We start from the raw sequence: 27,437 nt of genomic DNA on the forward strand, positions 1-27,437 counted from the left end.
TTCATTCCCAGCCAGGGCACACGGGAGAAGCGTCCATCTGCTTCTCCACCCCTCCCCCTCTCCTTCCTCTCTGTCTCTCTCTTCCCCTCCCGCAGCCGAGGCTCCATTGGAGCAAAGATGACCCGGGCACTGGGGATGGCTCCTTGGCCTCTGCCCCAGGTGCTGGAGTGGCTCTGGTCGCGGCAGAGCGATGCCCCGGAGGGGCAGAGCATCGTCCCCTGATGGGCAGAGCGTCGCCCCCCTGGCGGGCGTGCCGGGCGGGAGTCTGTCTGACTGTCTCTCCCCATTTCCAGCTTCAGAGAAATACACAAAGAAAGAAAGAAAAAAAAAAGTGTGGTGTGTCTGTGCCAATAATAATGAAATATTATTCAGCCATACAAAGGAATGGAGTAATTCCTAAAACAGGCAGGACAACAACAACAAAAGGAGTGGGTGTAAATGCACGCTGCGGTCTTGGAAATATGCTGGGTGAGAGAAGCCAGACGTGAAGACCACAGGTTGTATGCTTCCATCTATATGAGTGTCCGGAACACACAAAGCCACGAGACAAAAGGCAGACTGGCGGTGCCCAGAGGCTGGGAGACGGGGAGGGAGGTATACAAAGTGACTGGTAAGTAGAAAGTTTATTTTCTGGGTGATGACAGTGTTCTAGAACTGGACAGTGGTAGTGGTGGTGGTGGGAATGGATAGTGGTGATGAAAGTGGCCAAGATTTTATAAAATGGGGTTCACACTTGTGTAAGCATCATGACTATTGTAAAAAATGCCTAACTGAAGGGGGCAGTGAAATGAACAAGGGTACACACTGGAATGCTATGCTGTTACTAAAACTTATGGCACAGGCCCTGGCCAGTTGGCTCAGTGGTAGAGCGTCGGCCTGGCGTGCAGAAGTCCCGGGTTCGATTCCCGGCCAGGGCACACAGGAGAAGCGCCATTTGCTTCTCCATCCCTCCCCCTCTCCTTCCTCTCTGTCTCTCTCTTCCCCTCCCGCAGTCGAGGCTCCATTGGAGCAAAGATGGCCCGGGCGCTGGGAATGGCTCCTTGGCTTCTGCCCCAGGCGCTGGAGTGGCTCTGGTCGCAACAGAGTGACGCCCCGGAGGGGCAGAGCATCGCCCCTGGTGGGCAGAGCGTCGCCCCCCGGTGGGCGTGCCGGGCGGATCCCGGTCGGGCGCATACGGGAGTCTGTCTGACTGTCTCTCCCCGTTTCCAGCTTCAGAAAAATACAAAACAAACAAACAAACAAGCAAACAAAAAACCTTATGGCACAGAAGGTTAATGACAAGTTGTTAATGCAATTCAAATAAAAGAAAAATTATCTCCTCCCACCAAATTACATGTGTGTATGTGTGTAAAGATGTATATTCAAGGTATATACAAAAAACTGAAAGAGATCTAGAGCAAAGGGGCAGCTACTAGTTCTGGGTGGAATTGCACACAGTTTTAATTTTCTCAATAATAAAATAATAAAGATAATAATTATTTGCTAAATTTCTTGTAAAATATCAGACACTGTTCTGAATTCTAAAAATTAAATACTCTATGAACAGGCCCTGGCCGGTTGGCTCAGTGGTAGAGTGTCGGCCTGGTGTGCAGGAGTCCCAGGTTCAATTCCTAGCCAGGGCACACAGGAGAGGAGCCCATCTGCTTCTCCACCCCTCCCCCTCTCCTTCCTCTCTGTCTCTCTCTTCCCCTCCAGCAGCCAAGGCTCCACTGGAGCAAAGTTGACCCAGGCGCTGAGGATGGCTCTGTGGCCTCTGCCTCAGGCGCTAGAGTGGCTCTGGTCTCGACAGAGCAATGCCCTGGATGGGTAGAGCATCTCCCCCTGGTGAGCGTGCCAGGTGGATCCCGGTCGGGCGCATGCAGGAGTCTGTCTGACTGCCTCCCCGTTTCTGGCTTTGGAAAAATACAAAAAAACCCAAAAAACAAAAAACTCTATAAACAAAGATAACTAAATTCTTTTTTTATAAAAAGGTCTTTATTTTAAGAAAAAAAATTTCGTTAACAAAAATTTAACAAATTTTACTTAGCCAAACATACCCAAAATGGAAATCACAGTAAAGAAAGTTTAAGACCTCACCAATTCCTTTTTTTTTTCTTTTTTTTTCCATTTTTAAATTTTTATTTATTCATTTTTAGAGAGGAGAGAGAGAGACAGCGAGAGAGAAGGGGGAAGGAGCTGGAAGCATCAACTCCCATATGTGCCTTGACCAGGCAAGCCCAGGGTTTCAAACCGGTGACCTCAACATTTCCAGGTTGACGCTTTATCCACTGCACCACCACAGGTCAGGCACCAATTCCTTGTATTAGCACTGTGTCTCAATTTTCAAAACTAACCTTTAAAAGGCTTAAACGTAACCTAAAATATTTTAAATAAAAATAAACTAGAAAGAACAAACATGAGAAATGTTCCTCTTTGAATTAGGGACCCAGCACCATGAGTTTCCCAGAAAGCACATCTCCCCCATGTACTCATGATGGTGTGGTATAAGAGACCCACATTTGATGTACTTAAAACTGCTTCAACTCAGATAACATTGTCCTGAAGTACACTACCAAAATATTGAAAAAAAGCTGAAAATAGCTTTAGTTCACCCAGTATCCCACTCAATATCCTTAACTAACTTCTTCAAGGCTACACAGCTGGTAAGTGGTAGAGCTGGGATTCAAACTCAGGGCCTATGGCTATATAACCACTATGCTATAAGGTATTTTTGTTTAATCTACAGATTCTAAATTTTCTATGAGGACCACATTGAGTGATATAAGAGTAAAGAAAGCTATTTGAAATAATCAACCTAACCAGAAATTGTTAAGTACTGTCATTATTATGGGGAAGAAATACAAATATTTAAAATTGTTTCTGGCTTGACTAGGTGGTGGTGCAGTGGATAGAGTGTCAGACTGGGATCGGAGGACCAGGTTCGAGACCCCGAGGTCGTCAGCTTGAGTGCAGGTTCATCTGGCTTGAGCAAAGCTCACCAGCTTGGACCCAAGGTCGCTGGCTTGAGCAAGGGGTTACTCGGTCTGCTGAAGGTCCATGGTCAAGGCACATATGAGAAAGCAATCAATGAACAACTAAGGTGTCGCAATAAAAAACTAATGGTTGATGCTTCTCATCTCTCTCCATTCCTGTCTGTCTGTCCCTATCTATCCCTCTCTCTGACTCTCTCTCTGTCTCTGTAAAAAAAATAAATAAAGGCCCTGGCCGGTTGGCTCAGCGGTAGAGCGTCGGCCTAGCGTGCGGAGGACCCGGGTTCGATTCCCGGCCAGGGCACACAGGAGAAGCGCCCATTTGCTTCTCCACCCCTCCGCCGCGCTTTCCTCTCTGTCTCTCTCTTCCCCTCCTGCAGCCAAGGCTCCATTGGAGCAAACATGGCCCGGGCACTGGGGATGGCTCTGTAGCCTCTGCCCCAGGCGCTAGAGTGGCTCTGGTCGCAACATGGCGACGCCCAGGATGGGCAGAGCATCACCCCCTGGTGGGCAGAGCGTCGCCCCATGGTGGGCGTGCCGGGTGGATCCCGGTCGGGCGCATGCGGGAGTCTGTCTGACTGTCTCTCCCTGTTTCCAGCTTCAGAAAAATGAAAAAAATAAATAAATAAAAATTAAAAAAAAAAAAAGAAAAAATAAATAAATAAATTGTTTCTGTATGTCTAGGTTTTTCAAATTTCCTTTATGAATTGCTTTTAAAATGGAAAAGAAAGAAAACCTTCCAACTAAGGTAAAACAAAGCCATGATGTCAGACTTTTAAAGCTATGCCCCAAGTAACAAGTCCAAGGACCCTACGGACTCTAACCCTAAAGCAGCCAACTGCTGTGAACCAGAGGTGGGGGGTGGGGCCAGTGGGAGTCCTCCCTGTGAACTTGGCAGATGGAGCCGGAGGAGCACCTCCCCAGAGCAGCATCTCCGTCCTTACCTTGCACAGCTGCCTCATGTTCTCCATCCAAGACTCTTCGTTGCTCGTCCAGTTTCTCTTGAAGCTCCAACTCCCTCTCCTTCTGCACCTGGGGGGTGGAGGGCCGAGCAGGATGAGTCTGAGCAGGTGCAGGTTCAGCAGAGCCTCAGTGACCCACTCACTGACCCCTGGAGCTACGTGGAACTAGGTGATCGGAGTCCCACCCTCCATCAGAGCGATGGAAACAGGCTCAGAGAAGGCACAAGACCTTCCACACAGCAGATGTAGCTGACTGTCTTCTTTAAGGCTTGGCCGGGGGAGGGGGGGTCCCCAGAGAATTATCTAGATGGAAAGGGACTTAGAAGTCTTCTAATTCTGATGCCCACTTAAGGTAGGAAGCCCTTCTACTGCCAGAGTGTTTCCGCACCGTTCTTTGCATATGATAAGTATCATAAAATGGATACGAGCAGTTACAGATACTTGTTCAACAGATCTAGGACTCCGTTCTTGGGAAAAGGAGTAAGAGCTGCCACAACAATGAAACCCGAATCTGGTCCTCACTCCTGGATTGTGCAAGGTCAGCTGAGCAGGAGGGAAAGAGTGGCTGGGACTTCACCTGCTGTGCCCATTTCTTCTTGTCCTCCTCATGCTGCTGGAGAATTCTGGTTATTTCCTTCTGGTGCTGCTCAGTCTCCTCAGATGCACAGAGCTGGGTGGTGGTGGCTACAGGTGAGAAAGAAAAAAAAAAATTAAAATCACACTGAAGCCCTGGCCGGTTGGCTCAGTGGTAGAGCATCGGCCTGGCATGCAGAAGTCCCAGGTTCGATTCCTGGCCAGGGCACACAGGAGAAGCGCCCATCTGCTTCTCCACCCCTCCCCCTCTCCTTCCTCTCTGTCTCTCTCTTCCCCTTCTGCAGCCGAGGCTCCATTGGAGCAAGGATGGCCCGGGTGCTGAGGATGGCTCTGTGGCCTCTGCCTCAGGTGCTAGAATGGCTCTGGTTGTAACAGAAGCGACGCCCCGATGGGCAGAGCATCGCCCCCTGGTGGGCGTGCCGGGTGGATCCCGGTCGGGCGCATGCGGGAGTCTGTCTGACTGCCTCCCCGTTTCCAGCTTCAGAAAAATAAAATCACACTGAATAGTAGTGGGGTCATCACACTGACATAGTGTGGGAGGCTGGGGCTGAGGGGTGAGAACCCTGATCTCTGTCTCGGGAATGGTTTCAGCTGGGGATCGGCCTCCAGAGGTGCCCCCAACTCTCTGGCTCTTCAGTGCAAGTGCCAAAAGACTTGGGTTGCCACCTGGCATCGACAACAAAGCTGGTAACTCACAGGATAGATTCAGCCTATTTGCTTTACTCAATATCCAAATCTTTATTTATTTATTATTTTTATTAAGTGATAGGTGGGGAGACAGGGAGGCAAAGAGACAGACACTTGCATGTGCCTCAACTGGGATCCACACAGCAAGCCCCCTATAGGCCGATGCTCTGCCGATCTGGGGCTGCTACTCCGTTGCTCAGCAACCAAGCTATTTCAGCACCTGAGGGAGGCCATGGAGCCATTCTCAGCAACCAGGGCCAACTTGCTCAAACCATTAAAGCCATGGCTGCAGGAGAGAAAAAGAAAGAGAGAGAGAAAGAGGAGAGGGGGGTGGAGAAGCTGATGGACGCTTCTCCTGTGTGCCCTGACCAGGAATAGAACCCAGGACATCCACATGCCTGGCCACTGTTCTACCGCTGAGCCAACTGGCTAGGGCCTTGATATCCAAATCTTACAAAATAATTAGTTGCTAATATTTAATGACTGGGAAGGTTTTTTTAAATCGAGATTTTCAGCTCTTTTGAGGAAGCCAAAGGACTGGCAGTGTGTGCCTGTGTGTCAACCAGGAGCTGGGGTCGAGCAGCAGCAGCCTCCCCCTTCCCGCCCAGGAGACTGCCATTCGCCACTGTTGTCACCTCTTCCTACTGGGGCTTTACCTGCTGGGGCCTGTGTCTGACCCCGGCTTTAGCATTTCCCCAGCTGGAGGATGAGGAGCTGCTTGAGCAGGAAGGAGCCACAAACAGGAAGTCTAGCCCTTGTTAGGGAAACTCCGAAACAGGCCCTGCCCATGGCTGGAATCTAACAGGCTCCAGGTGGGGCCTGAGGCAGAGACCCAACCTGTTTGTGTCTCAGTTACTCCATATGTGAATTTGGGACAATACTAATAGATTCCTCACGGGGCTGTTGAGGTGATGAAATCAGAAAACAATGGCAATAGAAATAAATAATAATAGCAGGTAAGGAATATGAGAGCTCAGCATACCCAGGACTGTGCCCAGCTCTGTGCCAAGTGCCTCACAGGCATTACTCAACCCTCACAACCACCCAGTGGAGTGGATGCTATGATTAATCCCATTTCACAGGTGAGGAAACTGAGGGACAGAGAAGTTAGGCAACTTGCCTATGATCTCCCAGTTCACAACCAGGGAGATGGGCTAGGAACCTACACCATCTGATTCCACGGTAAACTCGGCTAACTCCCACCGCAGTCACCCGATTTCCCGGGAAAAGCAGTAAGTGCAGTGCCGGGCATTTGGAAGTGCTCAATGTTCTCTATCTTTAACTGAATGGCCTCTACAGGTTCATTGGGGCTCATGGCAAGCATCAGAGACAAATACTAGTGTTGTTAGCATTATCATTCATCTTAGCGTGATAATCACGACCCCACAGGCAGGGTCTGGCAAAGGGTAGGATGACACATGTGCAGGTAGGGACTGCTGAGCGAGTAGCCAGCACTGTGGTCAGTACATCAGGATGGAGGGAGAGTGAGCAGTGGTCAAGACCAAAGGGCCCCACACTCTCACAGATCTTTTGGCTCAGGGTCCCAAATGTCCACAAGACCAGTAGCAGACGGGCCCCAGCTGGGGAGAAGCTTATTCAAAATATCTATGATCACCAACAATGCAGATTCTCCAGCCCACTCCCAGAGATTCTTATTTCATTGGTCCGTGAGGGCGCCCCAGGTCTGTATCTTTGAAGTTCTCCCAAGTAATATATACAGCCAGACTTTAGAAACTCTGATTTCTGGTCCAGTTGCTTATCTGGTGCTTGAACTTCATCTACAATATCCCCGACAGCCTCCAGGCTGTAATTAAACACTTTCGGAGACGAAGAACTCATTCTATTACTAGGCAGTTCTGATGGTTTTAAGCCAACCACCACACAAAAAAATCCTTTGAGATTGAACTGAATTCTGTCTGCCTGTTCCTGCTACCTTGAGGCCCTAGTTCTGACCTCTGGGTCACACTGTACAAGGCTTATTTTTCTTCTCCATTGAGGGCACTCAGACACTTGGAGAGAACTGCTGTGTTTTACTGCGACATCTTCTTTCCAGGTTAAACATCCTCTGTTCCTTTAGCTCAGGGGTAGTCAGCCTTTTTATACCTACTGCCCACATTTGTATCTCTGTTAGTAGTAAAATTTTCTAACTGCGCACCGGTTCCACAGTAATGGTGATTTATAAATTAGGGAAGTAACTTTACTTTATAAAATTTATAAAGCAGAGTTACAGCAAGTTAAAGTATATGATAATAACGACTTACCAAGTACTTTTATGTTGGATTTTCGCTGTTTGGCAGAATAAATCTTTATAAAACAACTGACTATAGTCAAATCTATCTTTTTATTTATACTTTGGTTGCTCCGCAACCGACCACCATGAAAGCTGGGACGCCCCCTAGTGGGCGGGAGGGACCAGGTTGACTACCACTGCTTTAGCTGCTCCTTACAGGACCTGGTTTTCAGATCCCTCATAAGCCTGTTCTTCCTTCACTGTACTCCTTCCAATTTTCCTGGATTCCTCTGAAAATGTACTTTACAGAAATAAATTCAGCACTCCAGGTGCGATATCAACAGCCCAGAACAGGAAAGCACAGGTCGAAAAGCACACCTTCCTGGTTTTAGACACAATACTCCTATTAACGTAACCTATCTAAAATCTCTTGAGATAATTAAGTAGCTATATCACCTTTGTTAATTATAAAGTAGGAAACTTCATCATGGATGTCAGGGAATGTATTTATGGAGCAGTCTACTTACTTGTATCCCCGTTGAGGGGACCTAGTTCCTGGGGCTCTGGTCTGGGTGGCTGATCTGGTTCTCGGCATCTCTGGAAGAAATGGCACAACAACGAGGTGGAGGTTGATGTGAGGATGAATGCTACAGTAGGACTCTCCAAAGGCAAGAGGAGACTTCCAGCTGTACCAGACCAGGAAGGCTGCCTCCCTCACCATCCCAGGGCGGCACTCCCTCTGGACGGAAGGGGTTCCCAGAACAGAATTTTTCATCATGGCCAAGGAAAGAGTCTGATGCTGGCTGAGCTCTCCTTAGATGTTTGTGGTCTGGCTGCCACAAACCATGGGGCCCTCCCTACCCTTTTCTTCCTTCTCCTGGGACTTGGCCAGTCCTTCTGCTTTTCCCAAACCTGAGTTATGACCTTGAGATGCCCTAAAACTTCCCAACCTCCAGTTCAGAGACATTCCCCTTTCTTCTCAAGGCCTGTGGCTACCACCACTTCCAGCCAAGTTTCCTTCAAGCTCTGTGGCGTTGGGAGCAGAGCATCAGAAGCCCAAGCCGTGGTTTCACCACACTTACTCTCTGTTTAGATGGGGCTGCTTCCTCAACCATATAGGAGGCTGAAGTACCTTACCTTACCAGAGGGGGCGAGACACTGTAATCCGGATGTACCGGGCCCTATATTTCGTATGGACACTAGTTAGCTAATCTTTAGAGCAACCCTGGGAAGTAGGAATAGCCCCAGTTTGAAGATGAGAAGGCAGGTTAGGACTCCATCGATGTAGATAAAAGTATGTGAGCCATACCTGGCGGACGCTTTAACCAGGCTTGGCCAGTGTTGGTTGAGTGCAAAGAAGAGAACTGATGGGTGCACAAGGCTTTCTAGATCACAGTGCCGGTGGCTCCCAGATTTTCAGTTTTCATAAGTGAGCAGTATTTTTAGTAGGAGAACTGATATGGATTGACAAGCAAGGATGCTGAAAAAAATTATTTGTAGACTGCCACCCTCATTTCATAAAATAGAGGACATTTTAACCTTCCAAAATACAGGAAGGACAGCTCTTTGAGAAAAAGGGAATGATGTCCTTACTCAATGTTACGCACACACCCTTCACTTTTTTTTTTTTTAGTGAGAGAGACAGACAGAGAAAGAGAGACAGAGAGAGGGACAGATAGGGACAGACAGACAGACAGGAAAGGAGATGAGAAGCATTAACTCTTGGTTGCAGCTCCATAGTTAGTCGTTCATTGATTGCTTTCTCACATGTGCCTTGACCGGGGGCGGGGAGGGGAACTCCAGCAGAGCCAGTGACCCCTTGCTGAAGCCAGCGACCATGGGGTCATGTCTATGATCCCACGCTCAAGCTGATGAGCCCGCACTCAAGCCAGTGACCTCAGGGTTTCGAACCTGGATCCTCTGCATCCCAGGCTGATGCCCTATCCACTGTGCCACCGCCTGGTCAGGCACCCTCCACTTTCTCATTTCACCCTAGACAGGTGAACATTTGGTCAAGATCTGGCACCGACCACTAGGTCAGAATTTGGGATGGAAAAAAAATGTAAGCCCTTTTTGCATACTTTTCAGGATTTCCTTTAAGAATATATATATATATATATATATATATATATATATATATATATATATATATAGCCCCCATTTTGAGAAACGCTTTAAAAAGTAAGTCAGCCCATGAAAATGTTCATTTGTGAATTATCACTGTAAAAGAAAAACTTCAACAGTTTTAGAAGTAGTTATTAGAGTAAAAAGTATTAACAGCTTCATGACCTTGAGAACCACTGCAATACTGCTAGGAGGCATACTTCTGGTTGGAGAGGGAAGATAAGGGAAGGATTCTAGAACGTTCTGCCCCTGGCACAGTGTGAGCCCCTTGCAAACTGCGGGTGGCAGGGTACCTCCTCGAGGCCTTGTTGCCCCTAATTTGCTCAGTGGCTGGGCATGCCTGACAACTGAGTCCTCCATCCACCCTGAGAGGACTCAGCCCTCCCTTCCCAGGGGAGGGAGACGCCTGGCCCAGGCACAAGCCAGGGAAGCTGTCAACACAGGAATCCGGGGAAGTGACAGGAGCCAGCCTCTCCACCCTGGGCTGGAGGAAAGAGGGAGATAAACATAAATGGTTGTCTCATCCCTGTTGCCACCACTGGTTACACTAATCTGGGCAATGTTTCTGTGGGCGTGAGAATTCCTGAGCCCCAGTCACGGCCCTTCCACGAACTTGGACAAATCCCTTTACTCCGTTGCACAGTGGAGGCGAGGTGGTCTTCATCTCACCCACGGCACGCAGACCGTTAGATGGGAGCAGCGTGATCAAGAACTCTGTGTCACCCAGGTCTGGATTCAAATCCTAAATCTGACCCCGAGCCACTGTATGATCTCCCCAAGCCTTGGTTCCCTCCTGAGGTTGCTTTACGGATTAGACAAGATAACGCACCTGACTACCTGGCATATTCTAAGAGCTCACATATCGTATAAGTTTATTTTGTGTTTGAAAAAGATGGCAAGAACGAAGACCCCACAGTGCTTTGGTAGATCTCTTAGGCTGCCACGGGCCTCAGGGTTGCCTGAAAAGATCATAAAGCTCATGACAAGTTGTCTTCTCCCAAAGAACCACCCCAGGAAGGGAGAAAACTCTCCCTCGCTGACGGCTTCCAGACCACAGGCAGCATGGCCCCAGGATCGCTCCGGAATGACATTCAAGGCTCGTCACAGTCTCTCCTCACCATACTCCTCCTCTTCATTTACTTTTATTGAGTTAAAACTGGTGTATACCATTACAAAGTTTCAGGTGTACACATTAAAGTTTGATATTTGAATACACTACAAAGTGATCATCACCATAAATCTAGTTTCCATCCATTACCATTCAATTGACCCCCTTTACCCATTCTGTCCTCCTAACCCGTTCACTCTGGGTAATCACCAATCTGTTCTCTTCATCTATGAGGTTTTTTGTTTTGCTTTGTTTACTCATTTGTTGGGGTTCTTTTTTTGTAGATTCTACATAGAAGTAAAATATGGGCCCTGGCCGGTTGGCTCAGCGGTAGAGCGTCGGCCTAGCGTGCGGAGGACCCGGGTTCGATTCCCGGCCAGGGCACACAGGAGAAGCGCCCATTTGCTTCTCCACCCCTCCGCCGCACTTTCCTCTCTGTCTCTCTCTTCCCCTCCCGCAGCCAAGGCTCCATGGGAGCAAAGATGGCCCGGGCGCTGGGGATGGCTCTGTGGCCTCTGCCCCAGGCGCTAGAGTGGCTCTGGTCGCAATATGGCGACGCCCAGGATGGGCAGAGCATCGCCCCCTGGTGGGCAGAGCGTCGCCCCATGGTGGGCGTGCCGGGTGGATCCCAGTCGGGCGCATGCGGGAGTCTGTCTGACTGTCTCTCCCCGTTTCCAGCTTCAGAAAAATGAAAAAAAAAAAAAAATATGGTATTTACCTTTCTCTATCTGACTTATTTTATTTAGCATAAAACCCTCAAAGTCCATCCAGGTTGTTACAAATAGCAAGATTTCCTTTTCTTTTAATGGCCAGGTTGTAATCCATTCTATTATATATACATATGTACCCTGTCTTCTTTATCCATTCATCCATCAGTGGAAACTTAGGTTGCTCTCCTATCTTGGCAATTGCAAATAATGCTGTAATGAACACAAAGGTGCAGATTATCTTTCTGAGTTAGTGTTGTTGTATGCTTTGAATACTGAAAAGTAGAATCATTGGATCATTTTGTAGTTCTACCGTTAATTTTTTGAGGAATCTCCATACTGGTTTCCATAGTAGCCGTACCAGTTTACAATTCCCACCAAGAGTGTACAAGGGTTCTCTTTCCTCCACATCCTCTCCAACACTTGTCCTTTCTTCTCCTTTTGAAGGTCTGAGTTGACATTTCATTGTGGCTTTGATTTGCATTTACCTGATAATTAGTGATGGATTTTCATGTATCTGTTGGCCACCTGTATGTGTCTTCTTTGGAAAGCTGTTCACTCAGATCCTCTCTTCATTTTTTTAATTGTGTTATTTTTGTTGTTGAGTTATATGAGTCTTTTGTATTTTCGGAGCCCATTTTCTTAATATTTATTTATTTATTATTTTTTTGGTATTTTTCTGAAGTTGGAAACGGGGAGGCAGTCAGACAGACTCCCGCATGCACCAGACTGGGATCCACCCAGCATGCCCACCAGGAGGCGATGCTCTGCCCATCTGGGGCATTGCTCTGTTGCAACCAGAGCCATTCTAGCTCCTGAGGCAGAGGCCATAGAGCCATCCCCAGCACCTGGGCCAACTTTGCTCCAATGGAGCCTTGGCTGCGGGAGGGGAAGAGAGAGACAGAGAGGAAAGAGAGGGGGAGGGGTGAAGAAGCAGATGGGTGCTTCTCCTGTGTGCCCTGGCCGGGAATTGAACCTGGGACTCCTGCACACCATGCCGATGCTCTATCACTGAGCCAACCGGCCAGGGCCCAGTTTCTTAATATTTAAATACTTGTAAACATCTTATAGCAGTAGCTATATATATATATTGGAATACTACTTTATTTTCTTAATTTTTCAAATATATTATGAGCATTTACTACATGGTATTAAATATTCTGTAAAAAAATATTAATTTTTAATGACTCAAGTATTACATCCTTATGGATGAATTTAATCATTTAATCAATAATTTACTCGAGTACTTAGATTATTTCCATTTTTCAATTTCCAAATTATGCTTTAGTTAACATACTGATGTGTAAGATTTTTGTACACATGTAAACGTACTGGCTCTCCCCTCCAGAAAGGTCTGCCAGTTAACTCACCCACTAATAGCACACAGGGCCAGTGTCACTGCAACGGTGAACAGTGTGGAATTGTATCACTTTTTTTTTTAAATGTTGGAAAATTGGCTAGGCCAAAACCAAAACAACCTACTGTACCCCAGCATGTGCATCCATGTGTTCAAGACCACCCCAAGCTGTTCACGGTGACCCCAGCACGACAGACAGACACATCTCAGAGATACGGAGGGCTGGGTTCCACACCACCGCAACCACCTGAGCTGTACCCTCCTGGCTGGTAGAAGGTCTGGCCTTCAATTTGCAAAAAGAAAATGCAGTAACCAGAACCCTGCTCTGCATTCAACCTGAAGTAATATAGCGCATGCAATAAACTGCAGTATGCCGGCACAGTGAACAATTTCTCTGGCCTCCAGGCCCAGCTCCTCTATCATTTCTGCCCCTTCTCTTCCCGGGATGAGTTAGTTCCCATCAGCTTTAATCTCTAGGGCCCATGCAGACACCCAAGTGAGGACCGACCTGGTTACCTGCCTTTCTCCTGCTCATCCAAAGGGCTCCTTGAGAAGGGACCGTTTGTGAAATTCACAGTGGTCTTGCCCCATTCTAGCACCCAGAGCGGTATTTGTAGGACTGGCCCACAGGCCTGCTGTATCGGAACCACACGGAATGCCGGTTCAACACAACTCCCCAGGCCCAGTTCTAGACCCACAGAATCTGGGGCGGTACGTGTGCCGGGACGCTCCCATCTACAATCTCTAAGTGATTCTGATGCTCATAAAAACCTGTGGACGCTTTGCCCAGAGCTGGGTGGGAACTGATAAGCAACCACTGCATGGAAAATCCCCAGGTTGGGCCCTGGCCACTTCCTCCTCAGAGGCCACGGAGCAGAGTTCACCCTGCGGTGGGGGAGGACAGGAGCTGGGAGGGAGACAACAATCGCCTATCCGAAAGCGGAGCTGGGGGAGGCCGAGGACAAGGGTGGGACATCTGGACTGAGTTCTGGAAGAGGGATGGCAGCTTCCTGAGTCAATGGAAACTTAGGAGAAAGAGCAGCCAGGATTAGGGGAGAGGCTAGGAGACCGGGTTCCAGCTTTACTGTGTGGCTTCAGGGAAGCCTCTTTCCCTCTCTGGACCTCAGTTTCTCTCTCTGTGATGGGTTAGGGTCAGATCAGATGTTCTCAGTCCTTCTGAACTCCAGGGAAGCCCTTCAACTTAGAAGGCTGGAAAAAGGTCACCTACCTCTTGGTAACACACAGTTCTGGGCCCAGCTCCTGGCTGTCAAGCAGAACCAGAACCCTGCTCTGCGTTCAACCTGAAGCAAACCTGGTCTGAGCAGGACGCGGCTGTCAAGATGAGACAAGGAGTCAGGGTACAGTGGGAGGACAGTGTGCTGAGCTGTGTGGCCAAAGCCAGACAAGTTCAGACTGGGCCTGGTGAGACCCCCGAGAATATGTTCACATTTTGTGGAATAAACTGATGAACAAATGTGTCCAAAAGGAACAGACAGATGTAGGAGACCCCAAACCAAATTCTAGGAGGGACTGTCAACAGAACAGCAGTTGGGCAGCCTCAAGAACAGTAAAAAAAAACCCTGGCTGCTCTCTTCAAATCTCTGAAGTACAGACACTGCTAGCATGTGGTCCACAGCCTTGGAGAGCAGGGTTGCGGCCAAGGAGTAGAAGTTTCAAGAAGTCTCAGTTCAACATGAAGAAGGACTTCAGAACTACCCCAAACACAGGTGGGCTGCCTTATTGGGGGGTGAGGTATGGTGGTGGTGGTGAGCTCTCCATCACTGGGAGCATAGAAGAGGCAAACTTCATTTTGCAGGTTGAACTGAGTGAATTCAGAGGACCGTCAGCTCCAGCAGTTTATAGTTAATACTATTCAGTATTGCTGATGTTTAGCAAGTAAAGACCTCTGGTACTCACGAAGTGTTTAGCTAGTACAGATGGTACATAAAAACCACCAGCATTAATAGAGCCCTCTGGGGCTCTGTTGAGTATTTTTCAGGTTGTTGTACTTTGGGTGAATTTCCATAGTTCCCTACTAAAGCCTCTGGGGTAGACTCCTCAACTTCCCTCAAATTCTGGGCCTCACCAGGCAAGAATGAGCAAGGCAGAAGCCACTGTGATAGAAGCTCCCAACTCGTCCTTATCTTGGGAATCCTAACGGGATGGAAGCCGAGAGTAGCCCTGAGAATGGCTCAGCCTTTCCTGAAGACATTGGTCTAACATTGCTCCAGGGACCATAACTCCATCCTTTCTGTGGGCCTTCAGGGCTTTCTGTGTATTTCTGATTGAGTGCTTTGACGTATGTCCTCACTATTCCTGTTTAGAGAATGTGGTAACCCAAAGGTACCTGAAGAATCCACCTAGCTCCTTCCCCGTCCCCATAAACCACAGCTCTGTCTTCCCTTGGCCACCCGGTTCTATCATACTCTTCAGAAGACAGGACTGGAACGGCCCCTGGAGGTGGTTTATTCCAATCTCCACCTCCTATTTACAGGTAGAAAGACGGAGGCCCTGGAGTGGGGTGGGCAGTAACTTATCAGAGGCCACAAAGCAGGGGAGCAGAGACTTACTGAGAATCCAGATTCAAGGCGGAGCCTCAAGTCCCTTCCATTTCTCTAGTGCAGGGGTCCCCAAACTGTGGCCCCTTGAGGCCATTTATCCGGCCCCTGCTGCACTTCCAGAAGGGGCACCTCTTTTATTGGTGGTCAGTGAGAGGAGCATAGTTCCCATTGAAATACTGGTCAGTTTGTTGATTTAAATTTACTTATTCTTTATTTTAAATATTGTATTTGTTCTCGTTTTTTTTTTTTACTTTAAAATAAGATATGTGCAGTGTGCATAGGGATTTGTTCATAGTTTTTTTTATAGTCTGGCCCTCCAACGGTCTGAGGGACAGTGAACTGGCCCCCTGTGTAAAAAGTTTGGGGACCCCTGCCTTAGTGCATAGACCAGACTGAGCCAAAGCGCAAAATGTTGAGGGGACGGGTGATTCTGAGCCTCAAGGGACTCAGGTCACACCCCTATGCAGTATCAGAGCTGCCTTTCCGGTGTCTGGACTCTGTGCGTGGGTGGGGCCCTGGCCCCCTTAGTTTCGGGATCTGAACAGCCACAATCAGAGCTCATTGGCTGAGGGTGGAAGCAGGAAGGAGATGGGGTGCCGAGGCCCCAGGGGCAGGGGGCCCTCCAGGGCCTTGGCTGGAGGAAAGTCAGGGCCTAAAAGTTCAGGGCTATTGAGAAATGTTAGTAATCACACTCAAATTACAGAGCTTCAGCTAGAAGAATGTCATCAACACAGGCCTCAGTTTTCCCGTCTCTAAGATGGGCAGAAGTATTTTGCCAAACTAATGCCTGAATTTGATTTCATTTTCACAGTTGTGAGGGACCCTCAAGATTTAGTTCAACTCATTCTATTACACAGTGTGGTATCATTATCACACAATGCCGGCCTCCAGGACAGACCGCGTTACTCTACAACTGACTTCAGGGAAGGAGCACCGCCCCAGCACCATCCCGCTGCGCTGGGGGCACGGTCTCCTGTCGGAACACCTGGAGCAGCCCCAGAGCACCCCGACCTGGGAGGGGCGGATGTGGTTTCCACTGCTCCATCTGACCCACTGATGAAACAGACCTCAGTGGGGGGAGGGAACCACTTCCCTCTTAAGCACCTGCTGAACCAGACCAGGGCAGACAGTCCCGAGGGCCTCGCGTGCAGGGCCCAACCCCCAGTTCACAGAGGGAGAGGCTGAGGCAGAGAGAAAGGCTTTCCGAGAGACCATTTTCCTTTCGTCCTCCCTGGAGCCCACCTTTTCCTGTCCCCTCTCAGCTTCCCAGGGTGTCTGCCAGTTCTGGTCACCTTAGAGGGCCAGGAGCTGGCAAAGGCACTCAGCACCATTTCTGGCATTTGGGTCAGCTCGGCAGGCAGGATCTGAAGGAGTGGGACAGAAAAAGGTGTCAGTGGCTGGGGTGCGGGAGGTCACAGATATGCTGCCAAATCTGTCTCCCCGACCCACTGGCAAACGCTCCAGTGGGAGTCCAGAGTTGAGGATCTGGCTTGCCACTTGCTTGCTGTGTGACCTTGGGGGAGCACCCTCCCTCTCTGGGCTCCTATTTCCTCCTTTCTGTGGCATACAGCTGGGCGATGGGGTAGGTCAGAGCCCTGCTGGTCTTGCCATGCCGTGATGTAGAAGAAGGGGCAGAGTAAGGTCATCCTGGTACCTCACCCTCTATCAACCCTGTCCTGCTAATAGCTCTGGGCAGCGCAGGTGGTCTGACACACTCAGCTGTCAGCCTCTGCGTGAAGAGGGCTTCTCCGGAGGGCTGGAATGGAGGAGTCCCGCTCAGGAGGGCCTGGGTGGGGGTCCTGAGCCCCTCCCACCGCCCTCTGTCCTGGAGCGGTCCCATGGGGAGGCAGCAGGAGGGCCTGGGTGGGGATCCTGAGCCCCTCCCACCGCCCTCTGTCCTGGAGCGGTCCCATGGGGAGGCAGCACAAGGAGGGCCTGGAACAGAGAATAACAGAGCTCAGGGCCACTTCCTAAGTTATACCAGCAGGCCCGCCACCCTGCAGTACCACTGCCAGAAGAGAGAGGCACCCAACTGTGAGGCAGATGGCACCTATAAGATGCTCGGGGCAGCCTGACCAGGCAGTGGATAGAGCGTAGAACTGGGATGCGGAGGACCCAGGTTCGAGACCCCAAGGTCGCCAGCTTGAGCACAGGCTCATCTGGAGTGAGCAAAGCTCACCAGCTTGGACCCAAGGTTGCTGGCTCGAGCAAGGGGTTACTTGGTCTGCTGAAGGCCCGCGGTCAAGGCACATATGAGAAAGCAATCAACGAACAACTAAGGTGTTGCAACGAAAAACTGATGATTGATGCTTCTTATCTCTCTCCGTTCCTGTCTGTCCGTCCCTGTCTATCCCTCCCTCTCTCTGACTGTCTCTGTAAAAAAAAAAAAAAAGAAAGAAAAAGATGCTCGGGACAGGGCCATTTGTAGTAGGGAAACACTGCCCCATGTCCATAACTGGCTTCATACACTGATGTGTATAATGACATATGATGTCATTTATAGGTTTAAAAAATAGGAAAGAGCCCTGATGGGGAAGCTCAGTTGGTTAGAGGATCATCCCAATTTGCCTTGGGTTGATCACACATCAACCCACGGTTGCGGGTGTGATCCTGGTCTGGGCACAGACAAGAATTAACCAATGAATGCACAAATAAGTGGAACAACAAATCAATGGTTCTCTCTCTCTCTAAAAATATCAACCAATCAATAAAAAAATTTAAAAACATGAAGTAGATCTTTACATACAAAGATGGGAATGTATTTGGTAGAATATCAATACACAAAATAAACTACCTCTATTGGCACCTAAATGCCCAGGATAATGTACCTAGAAAAGCACAAATAGACGGCAGTCATCATCTCTAGAGAAAAGACTAAAATTGTGGTCAGTTTTGGTTTTCCCTGAATCCTTAAATTTTTTTAAAAAAGATTTTATTTATTCATTTTTAGAGAGGAGAGAGAGAGAGAAAGAGATAAGTGGGGGAGGAGCAGGAAGCACCAATTCCTATATGTGCCTTGACCAGCAAGCCCAGGGCCTCAAAACAGTGACCTCAGCGTTCTAGGTCGACGCATTATCTACTGAGCCACCACAGGTCAGGCTGAATCCTTAAAAAATTTTAAAACAATAGTGATTTCAAGTTTTACTTGTCCAAGGAAATTAACAACAAGAAAAGAAAATACCTCTCTTGGAACCTCAAAGCAGCCACGCAGGCATTTCACAGATGGGAAGTCAAGGCCCACAGATAGTGGCTCTATCCACTGCGCCGTCCGGTCAGGCAGGACCCACTCTTGACTCACAGTCCAGTGCTCTTTCCTCTGCAGATGCTGCAGCTGGTGTCCAAAAGTATTTGAGCATTGCCCACGCACCTCCTTGTGTGCAATGCTGCCTGCTCTTCAGCCAAACCATGGTTCCGAAGGGGAGGCCTTGGGCTCTGGGGCCCATTCTGACTGGTGGCAAGGCGGGGGTGGAGTATGAAAGGGCGCGGTGTAATCTTAAGGTATATAAGTTTCCTGGGGCCACTGTAACGACTGAGTCTAAAGTTGGTGACTTAAAACAACAGAAATGTATTCTCTCACAGTTCTGGAGGCTGGTCCAAGGTCAAGGCATCACTGGGCTGGTTCCTTCTGGAGGTTCTGCGGGGGTCTATTCTAGGCCCCCCTTCTAGCTCCTGGTGTTGCCAGCCATCCTTGGTGCTCCTTGGCTTATAGATGCATCTCTCCAATCTCTGCTTCTGTCATCACATGACCTTCTCCCTGTGTGTCCAGGTCCAAGTTTCCCTCTTCTTGTAAGGGCACCAGTCACTGGATTAGTGCTCACTGTAATCCAGTACGATCTCATCTTAACTGCATTACATCCACCAAAACCCTATTTCAAGCAAGGTCATATTTATAGGTTCTGGGTGTACATGGGTTTTGGAGGGACACTATGCAACTCGGCAGAGGTAACTTTTCTGATGTCAGGGCTATCTCCTTAAGGAGGGAGCAGGGTTGGGTTGTGTGGGCAGTGGAGAAACAGTCAGGTCTATAGGTTCAGAGACACACATGAGAAAGAACTCTACCTCTGGGGGGAAGAAATACTGAAAGTAGGACAGTCTGTACATCACTTATCTGGGAGGGGGTTGCGGGAAGCATGGATGAGGATGGATGTGTTCTGTATTGTATTGTATTTGGCCTAGATGTTCTGGAAGATTCAGGTTTGACAATAAAGCGGCACAAGATAAATGGGTTTTAGGGATTAAAATTCACTTGTGGAGAGAAGTAGGATGGCTCGGCTTCAGGTAATAGACAGATTTAGATCTACCTACAGTAAAGATGGATGGATTTTCTCTCGCTCCCTCTCTTCTCTCCCCTTCCTGCCAGGAACTCCCCTCCCCTCCCCTGCCAGTCCTGCTCCCTGTCTGTCCCCCACTCCCAGGCTACCTGGGAGGGCTCACGGTGCTGCAAGGGCGGAGGGCACTGAGAGGACAAAGGGCAGGGGGCAGAAACCCAAGATGTCAGAGCCAGGACTCGGGTCATCTGTTAGACTCTTCCTTTTATGGGAGAGTCCTCTATCTTCTCCAAGTTGATTTTCTGAACACGACCATTCATGAATGTTAAGCTGATGCCCCCGAGGGCTCCTTTTCCAGGCAGAGTCCAGACCTTTGTTCATTAGCGGACCTAGGAACACCGAGATATATCAGGTGGCAGCCCCTCTGACCAGGGTGTCACCATCTTGACTTGCCTGCTTCTCAGCAACTAATTTGAAGTTTTATAGTGTCTGCCCTTTTTACAACAACGACAAAAAAACGCCCACAAGTGCTGAGATGAAGCATTCGCCCACAAGTGCTGACGTGAAGCATTTGCCCCAAACTCAACGCCCAGTTGAGGGGAAGACGAAATGCTTAGATGGCCGGCCATGTCGGGAGGGCAGGGGGCCTACACTAGCCACCTGGGAATTCAACGAAGAGGAAAAGAACAGAATTAAAGACATATACGTGTGCAGCTAAGGTGTTACCAAAGGTTGTGTCTCTAAGGCGAGGATGGATGATTAGACGTTTTTCTAATGGGTTTTCGGTCACACAGTAGAGATGTTCCTTTATCACAGAGAAATCTGGTGCAACCTCACAAGGTTTCAGAGGGCACATGTACGCAGGCCTGTATTGGATTTGGCTGGGATGAACTGACGAGGTTGAGGGGGGCGTGGATTATTTTCCAGGTTGTGCTCAGAGGCCACATACATACACACCAAAGTCCCCGCAATGTTTGGGGCACAGGGCTCAGTGTCCGGGAAAGGCAGCTTCCTTTCCTAGTCCTTCACTGCCCTACCCTTGGCACCTGGAGTTCAAAAGTCAGATCTGCCCTGTTCCTACCAAGCAGGTGTTAGGGGCCCTTCTCTCCTGTACCCCCACTCACCCTAGCTCACGGTCTAGCCCACCCACCTTAAAACCCAGCCAAGCCAAGATGCTCAGGGGGCCTTCCCCCGTCTCTCCCCCTCCCCACTGGCTCCCCTCTGAACGCAGAGCCACACTAGCCCAGGGTGAGGAGGAAACACGAGGATGCTCACACATAATGACGGTGCGAGTCGGGAATGTAAACACCCAGGTGTCCGGTTAGTTAAATAAGCCACGGGTCATCCACAGAACATTAATTGGCATGAAAGAAATCGTGTCTCCATGAACTACTTAATATGGGAGAATGCCACAGCAAGATGTTAAGGAACTAGAATACAACCATTTAAAATAGCCACACTTGTGTGTATTATATATAGCCGGAGAAACAGCAGAAAGGATGACACTGAGACGCACACGGAGGCTACCTCTCAATGATGGGATTAAAACTGACTTTTAAGTCTCTTTATACTTTTTAAAGTTTTGAAAGTCTGCCTCAAACATTGTAATAATCAGAATAAACAGATTTTTAAGTGGAATCTTAACTATTTCCTAGGCCTAAGCTTGCATCCCCTCTTCTATCCATGTCATAATATCACCTGACCTCTAATTGAGCTCCTCCAGAGATGGGGAACTCACTACCCTTCTTCCTGATGTGAAGTAGAATCTGGCTTCCTTTAGCTTCCCCTCGCTGGCCACAGTGCTACCTTCTAAAACAAAAGAGAACAAGGCTGCTCCTCATGCCCCTCAACAATACTTTAGATCAGGGGCAGTCAACCTCTTTATACCTACGGCCCACTTTTGTATCTCTGTTAGTAGTAAAATTTTCTAACCGCCCACCGGTTCCACAGTAATGGTGATTTATAAAGTAGGGAAGTAACTTTACTTTATAAAATTTATAAAGCAGAGTTACAGCAAGTTAAAGCATATAATAATAATTACTTATCAAGTACTTTATGTTGGATTTTCGCTAAGTTTGGCAGAATAAATCTTTATAAAACAACTTACTATAGTTAAATCTATCTTTTTTTTTTTTTTTGTATTTTTCTGAAGCTGGAAACGGGGAGAGACAGTCAGACAGACTCCCGCATGCGCCCGACCGGGATCCACCTGGCACGCCCACCATGGGGCGACGCTCTGCCCACCAGGGGGCGATGCTCTGCCCATCCTGGGCGTCGCCATATTGCGACCAGAGCCACTCTAGCGCCTGGGGCAGAGGCCACAGAGCCATCCCCAGCGCCCGGGCCATCTTTGCTCCAATGGAGCCTTGGCTGCGGGAGGGGAAGAGAGAGACAGAGAGGAAAGTGCGGCGGAGGGGTGGAGAAGCAAATGGGCGCTTCTCCTGTGTGCCCTGGCCGGGAATCGAACCCGGGTCCTCCGCACGCTAGGCCGACGCTCTACCGCTGAGCCAACCAGCCAGGGCAAATCTATCTTTTTATTTATATTTTGGTTGCTCCGCTACCGCCCACCATGAAAGCTGGAGCGCCCCCTAGTGGGCGGTAGGGACCAGGTTGACTACCACTGCTCTAGAGCAGGGGTCCCCAAACTACAGCCCGCGGGCCACATGTGGCCCCCTGAGGCCATTTATCCGGCCCCCGCCGCACTACCGGAAGGGGTACCTCTTTCACTGGTGGTCAGTGAGAGACGCAAAGCATGGCATCGCTCACATACAGTACTACTTCCAGTGACGTGGGATGCACGCCTCACGGCTCCGGAAGCACGTCACATCACTTGTTACATCTAGCAGTGACAAATATGGAACCGGTCATTAACCATCTCATTAGCCAAAAGCAGGCCCGTAGTTCCCATTGAAATACTAGTCAGTTTATTGATTTAAATTTAGTTGTTCTTTACTTTAAATATTGTATTTGTTCCTGTTTTGTTTTTTTACTTTAAAATAAGATATGTGCAGTGTGCATAGGGATTTGTTCATAGTTTTTTTTATAGTCTGGCCCTCCAATGGTCTGAGGGACAGTGAACTGGCCCCCTGTGTAAAAAGTTTGGGGACCCCTGCTCTAGAGTTTTGAAGGCGGCGGCCAGCCTCCAGGCTCCATGTGCCCAACCCCAACAGCCTTTCAAGGATATTAACGTGACCCTGGCTCCCACGACCCTGCTAGCTTTCCTTGGGTACAGTCCAGGCAGCGATGTCCTTAAAGTATAACTATGTTTCCCTGACGACATTACCTACATTTCCCTCTTATCAAGGGCACAACACTCGCCAGTCAGTGTATCAGGGACTATTACACAGTCTTTCACCTAATCTTTAGACCAACCCTGTGACCCAGGAGCTAATATTTATCTTGGCCTATCTGATGGATGAGGAAACTGTGACATAGAGAAGGCAAGTCCCTTCCACTTTCACTTAATGGGTCTGTAATGCAGCCGGGACTGAAGCAGCACCTAGCCCAGAGCCTCATGTGCCCAGGTAATAAGTGGATACATGAACTCAGTTCTATAACCCTTGCCTTAGTGTCTCTGTCTCAGGTTGTGTTCCATTATTGTTTATGTCCTCACAGGTTCTTCCATGTCACTCACTCCTGCACCTCTCCCTCTGTCGCACCTGGCCTGCTACCTGGATGCGATCACTAAGAGCTGCTGGAAGATTGACCCACCCAGGACCTGCTCCCTGAGGTCCAGCTTTGGGAACAGTGCTCAGCTAGGTTCTCTGTCACCTGTTCAGGGTGTGGAGCTGTGGCCCGAGCAGAAGCCTTGGGGACTGGGGCGTTCAGACATCACACCAGGCACCTGCACAGAGGTGAACACGAGATACTAGGTGTTCCTCCCCACGGTGGGGCTGATAGCCTGTTTGGGAATGGAAGGCCCTGCATACTCCTACATACATAGCACTCCTACAGGCAAGTCTGTGGAACACTTGTTTCCTTGGCCCCTATTCAGTCTGTACAGCCTTCTCCCAGGTCCTCCCAGGGGACAAGGCCACACCAGCCATGGTCTCCGCCATGACAGGTTTGGAAAGAACCACACAATGCAGATGGTTCCTCAGTACCCACCCCCAGTCTGCTAGGGGTCCCCAAGCATTCATTCCTCAGGATTTCAACTTGTCCCAATAAGGCAGTGACTTAGACTCTCAATGGTGTCTAGAACAAGCTGGTCAGCAGAGACCACCAGGCACTATAACAGAACTCAGCAAAACCTCAGATCCTTGAACCTGGAGAGACTTGGAGAAGTCCTAGTGGTCAAGCCTCTGCCCCTAGCCAGGGTAGACCCCATGGAAAGCTCTGCTGCATTCCTTGCTACCTGCTAGCTTCACTCTCCATGAGCCCATCATACCAAACTTTCTCTGGTTCGGCCTCTGCTTAGGCTGTTCTCTCTGTCCCGACTGGGTAACTCCTACCAAACCTTCAATACTCAGTCAAGGCACCCCCTGGCCCAATCCAAAAAGCCGTCCCGTCTCTCCCAACGCTGGATGAGCAGCTCCTGGTGCACCCTGGGCTAAGCCCTCGCCTGGCTCTTATTTGGCCCACACTCACTCACTCAAATATTTGCTCCGTACTCTGCACCTGGCGATGAGCACTAGATGGGTGTGCAGAAATCCAGGCTCACTCAGGTGCATAGCTTTGCCATCAACTGGCTCTATGGCCTCGGACACATCACTCCTCCCCAAACCTCGGTTTCCTCACCTGGACAGTGGGGAAGATGCTGCAGCTCAGCCCCACTTCCAGGGCTTTTGTGAGCTCAGCAGGATGTGGAGATACTCTGCAAACTGCCACTCAGGTTGAGTCATTGTTGTCGTGACCTGGCCCCTCTAGTCTGAGCTCATTTTTTAAATTGATTTTTTTAGAGAGAGAGGGAGAGAGAGAGAAAGAAAGATGGGGGGGGGGAGAAACATTGATTTCTTGTTCCATTTATTTATGCATTCATTATTTGATTCTTGTTTGTTTGATACCCTGACCGGAGATTGAACCCGCAACCTTGGCATATTGGGACAATGCTCTAACCAAATGAGCTACCTGGCCAAGCTGAATTCATTTTTGTATATCCCATCTTGAGAGCCCCCATCTCCTCCAGGGGCTGGTAGCCTGTTGGGGATGCGCTTGGCAGCTCAGGGGTTGGCATAAACTTGAAACAAGCATGAACTTTAAACAAAATAGACTTACAAGTCTTGGCACACAAGGGCAGAGCCCTGGCATTGCAGGGGCAAGGAAGACATGCCAGGCTGCTCTGAGGCAACAGGGTGAAGGTTTTTATGCCAAAGGGCTTTGGAATCATTAAGAAGCCACCAGAAGTACAGGGTCGGGGTGGAGATAAAGAACACTGGACCAGGGTACTAGACACCAGGCTTCTGCTCTGAGTTGCTCTGTATGACATCAGTCAAGACGGCCCTTCCCTTCTCCAGGCCTCAACCTCCCTCTGTACACTGGGGGCTTCAGCCCAGGTAATACCCAATGCTCTTGCTCACTTGGATAGCCTTTCACAGTCTGGGACGGGGGTCCAGTTCAGGCTGTGCTAAGGACAGACAGGGACAGCTGGTAAGGCTCCCAGAAGGGCCAGGAGGCTCAGAAACCCATGCTCACAGTGGTCTCCTCTTCCAGCCTGTGGAAGGTCGGGCTGGCACAGGGCTCGTCCTCCAATCTTCTCCCACCACTGAGTGGATGGAATTCACTGTCGGCCCCCTTCGAAGACTGAGAGGTTGACACAGGTACACAGAACAGACTCTCGGACTGATAGAAATCATCCTGCACATTCTCCTCCCTCTCCTTAGAGAGGGAGAAACTGAGGTCCAGAGAGTGGTAAGGGCTTTCCTGGGGCCTCACATCATGTTTGTGGCAGAGCAGGAACCTATACCCAGGACTGATGTCTACCTATCAGCAGCTCGATTACAAGTCTTCAGCCAGGCTCAGGTTTATATGTCCATCGCCCATCAGCCAGCCCTGTGTATTGATGTAGGCAAGCCTCAGTTTCCTTTTTGGAGTCAGGGAAGACATGACAGTTTCCGGGTCAGAGCTTGATGAGTTTTTTTTTTTTTTGAACTGGGAATAAAGGAGGAGCAAGGAACGTGGGGGAGGCATTGTACTTGCAACCAAAACTTATCTTTCTGGAAGAGGCACAGGGCAGGGAACAGGATCACCCGGGTGGGGGCCGGTACTGAATACCCAACAGGCAGAAAAGCTTCTACTGGAGCACAAACAGAGCAGGTGCAGAGAGGGACAAAGAGACTCAAATTCATTGAAAAATGACTAACTACTCTCCCAGTTTAGGCCCTGCCAGGGTCTCCCAGAAACTGATCATCAAATTTATGGGACCACCTAGTCTCACCTGGCTGGAAGGCAGGCAGTAGTAGGAAAAAGTGCCAGGACGTGAGGGGTCCTCCCGTGACCCTCTGTGCCTCAGGTTGTCCCCAGAGGAGGCTGCCCTTTGGGCTCCTGGCTCTGAACCTTCTGGGTTTGTCAGACCCCAAGGGGCAGCTGGTCCCACTGCAAGAAACCTGAGTAGTGTCTCCTGGGCCTTAACCCAGCTCGGAGGCCCCTTGGGGGAGAGACAGGAAGGGAGGGAAGGGCAGCAGGCGGTAGCTCTCCTCCCTATTTGGCCCCTCCCAGCTTCCCCCAAACCCAGGACAGCCCACAAGCACCCGCTCTGGGGCCTGAAGAGGCTCTAACCCAGCAGCAGTTCTCAAACTTTAAAGCTTATTGTAATGACCCGAGTATCTTATTAAAAGACAGGTTCTCTTTTAGCAGTCTGGGGTAGAGCCTGAGATTCTGCATTTCTAACAGGTCTCTCGTGATGTGGATGCTGTGAATCCGTGGACCACTCTGCCAGCAGCGGCCCTAGAGATGATCCGCTTCAGAACCGTGAGAAAGCCGAAGGGCCAGAGAGGTCAAGTCACTTGCCCACGGCCACACAGCAAGCAGCCCAGACCGAAGAATAAGGGCACCTGCCACAGGCACTAGAGATTTCCTCACTCTGGCAGAGGGAATTATCTGCCCTTCCCGGGCCCAGGGGCCGTGTTTGTAAACTCCGCTGCCCGGCACGGCTCAGCCCGGGGCCGGGAGAAAGAGCGCCGCCCGGCCGAGCCTTCCCCGCCTCCCTCCCGGCCGGCCTCTCGCAGTCCTCCGCCCGGCACCCCGGGCGGACCGGAGGGAGCCGAGGGTCCCCTGCGGCGGAGCGGCTCCACACTTCCCTTCCCTTCTGAAGGCAAACTTCTCTGCCGACGCTCTTTACCTTTTTGGGGGGTTTGCAGCAGCTCAGCCTGCTGTGTCCGCAGCCCATCCTCCTCCGGGGGCTCCCGGACGCCGCCTGCCAACTCCGGGGCCCCCAGAGAACCGCGCCGTCCGGGCCCCGCGGCCGGCTCCGCGCCTGCCGGCCAGGGCTGCGGGCGAGACCCTGAAACTGAACCTGAAAGCGCAGACTTGAGCCCAAGCGGCGCGGCAGCACGCCGTAAATACTCGAAGAGCAGGGCCTCCGGGAAGCCCATGGGGCTTGCGGCGCCACCGCTCGAGGCAGGTGACTAGATCTTTGTAAATGATAGGAACCTCCGGCCAGGGCGGATAAGATCCCTGGGAGCAATGGATGCTTTTCCGGGCCTTCAGCAGAGAAAAGGCTAGGGGAAAAAAAAATTTTTTTTAAACAATTTTTTATTAAATACACAGCTGCCATCATTACTGAGGGCTGTTTCTGTGCCAGCTACTTTATACATACTATTTCTATTTCTTGCCATTTTGCAACAAGGTGGTATTGCCTTCATTTTATAGGTGAGGCTCAGAGTTGTGAAGTGATTTGTCCAAGCTCGCATAGCTAAGTAAGTGCCAGAGCCCA

The 27,437-nt window shown here is 49.7% G+C and overlaps 1 protein-coding gene and 1 long non-coding RNA gene across 4 annotated transcripts in view; one reads left to right on the forward strand and one right to left on the reverse strand.

Annotated features, from left to right (window-relative positions):
* CCDC69 (coiled-coil domain containing 69) overlaps positions 1 to 27,021 on the reverse strand; it is a 35,922-nt gene extending 8,901 nt beyond the window's left edge. For all 3 annotated transcript variants that reach the window (XR_010752013.1, XR_010752014.1, XM_066388200.1), the window contains exons 1-4: positions 26,844 to 27,021; positions 7,970 to 8,039; positions 4,509 to 4,615; positions 3,914 to 4,001 (exon numbers count right to left, since the gene is read on the reverse strand). Coding sequence is in view for 1 of the 3 variants with exons in the window: in XM_066388200.1 (XP_066244297.1) it covers positions 3,914 to 4,001; positions 4,509 to 4,615; positions 7,970 to 8,039; positions 26,844 to 26,891 (313 nt within the window). In the remaining 2 variants the exon portion in view is untranslated. The remainder of the gene's footprint in view (positions 1 to 3,913; positions 4,002 to 4,508; positions 4,616 to 7,969; positions 8,040 to 26,843) is intronic.
* LOC136407770 (uncharacterized) lies at positions 24,942 to 26,539 on the forward strand. Its single transcript, XR_010752015.1, has 2 exons — positions 24,942 to 25,059; positions 26,396 to 26,539. It is a non-coding gene; the product is annotated as an uncharacterized lncRNA (long non-coding RNA).
* Positions 27,022 to 27,437: the final 416 nt, after the last annotated feature.

The sequence above is a fragment of the Saccopteryx leptura genome, chromosome 6, assembly GCF_036850995.1.
Source record: "Saccopteryx leptura isolate mSacLep1 chromosome 6, mSacLep1_pri_phased_curated, whole genome shotgun sequence".
Lineage (NCBI taxonomy): Eukaryota > Metazoa > Chordata > Mammalia > Chiroptera > Emballonuridae > Saccopteryx > Saccopteryx leptura.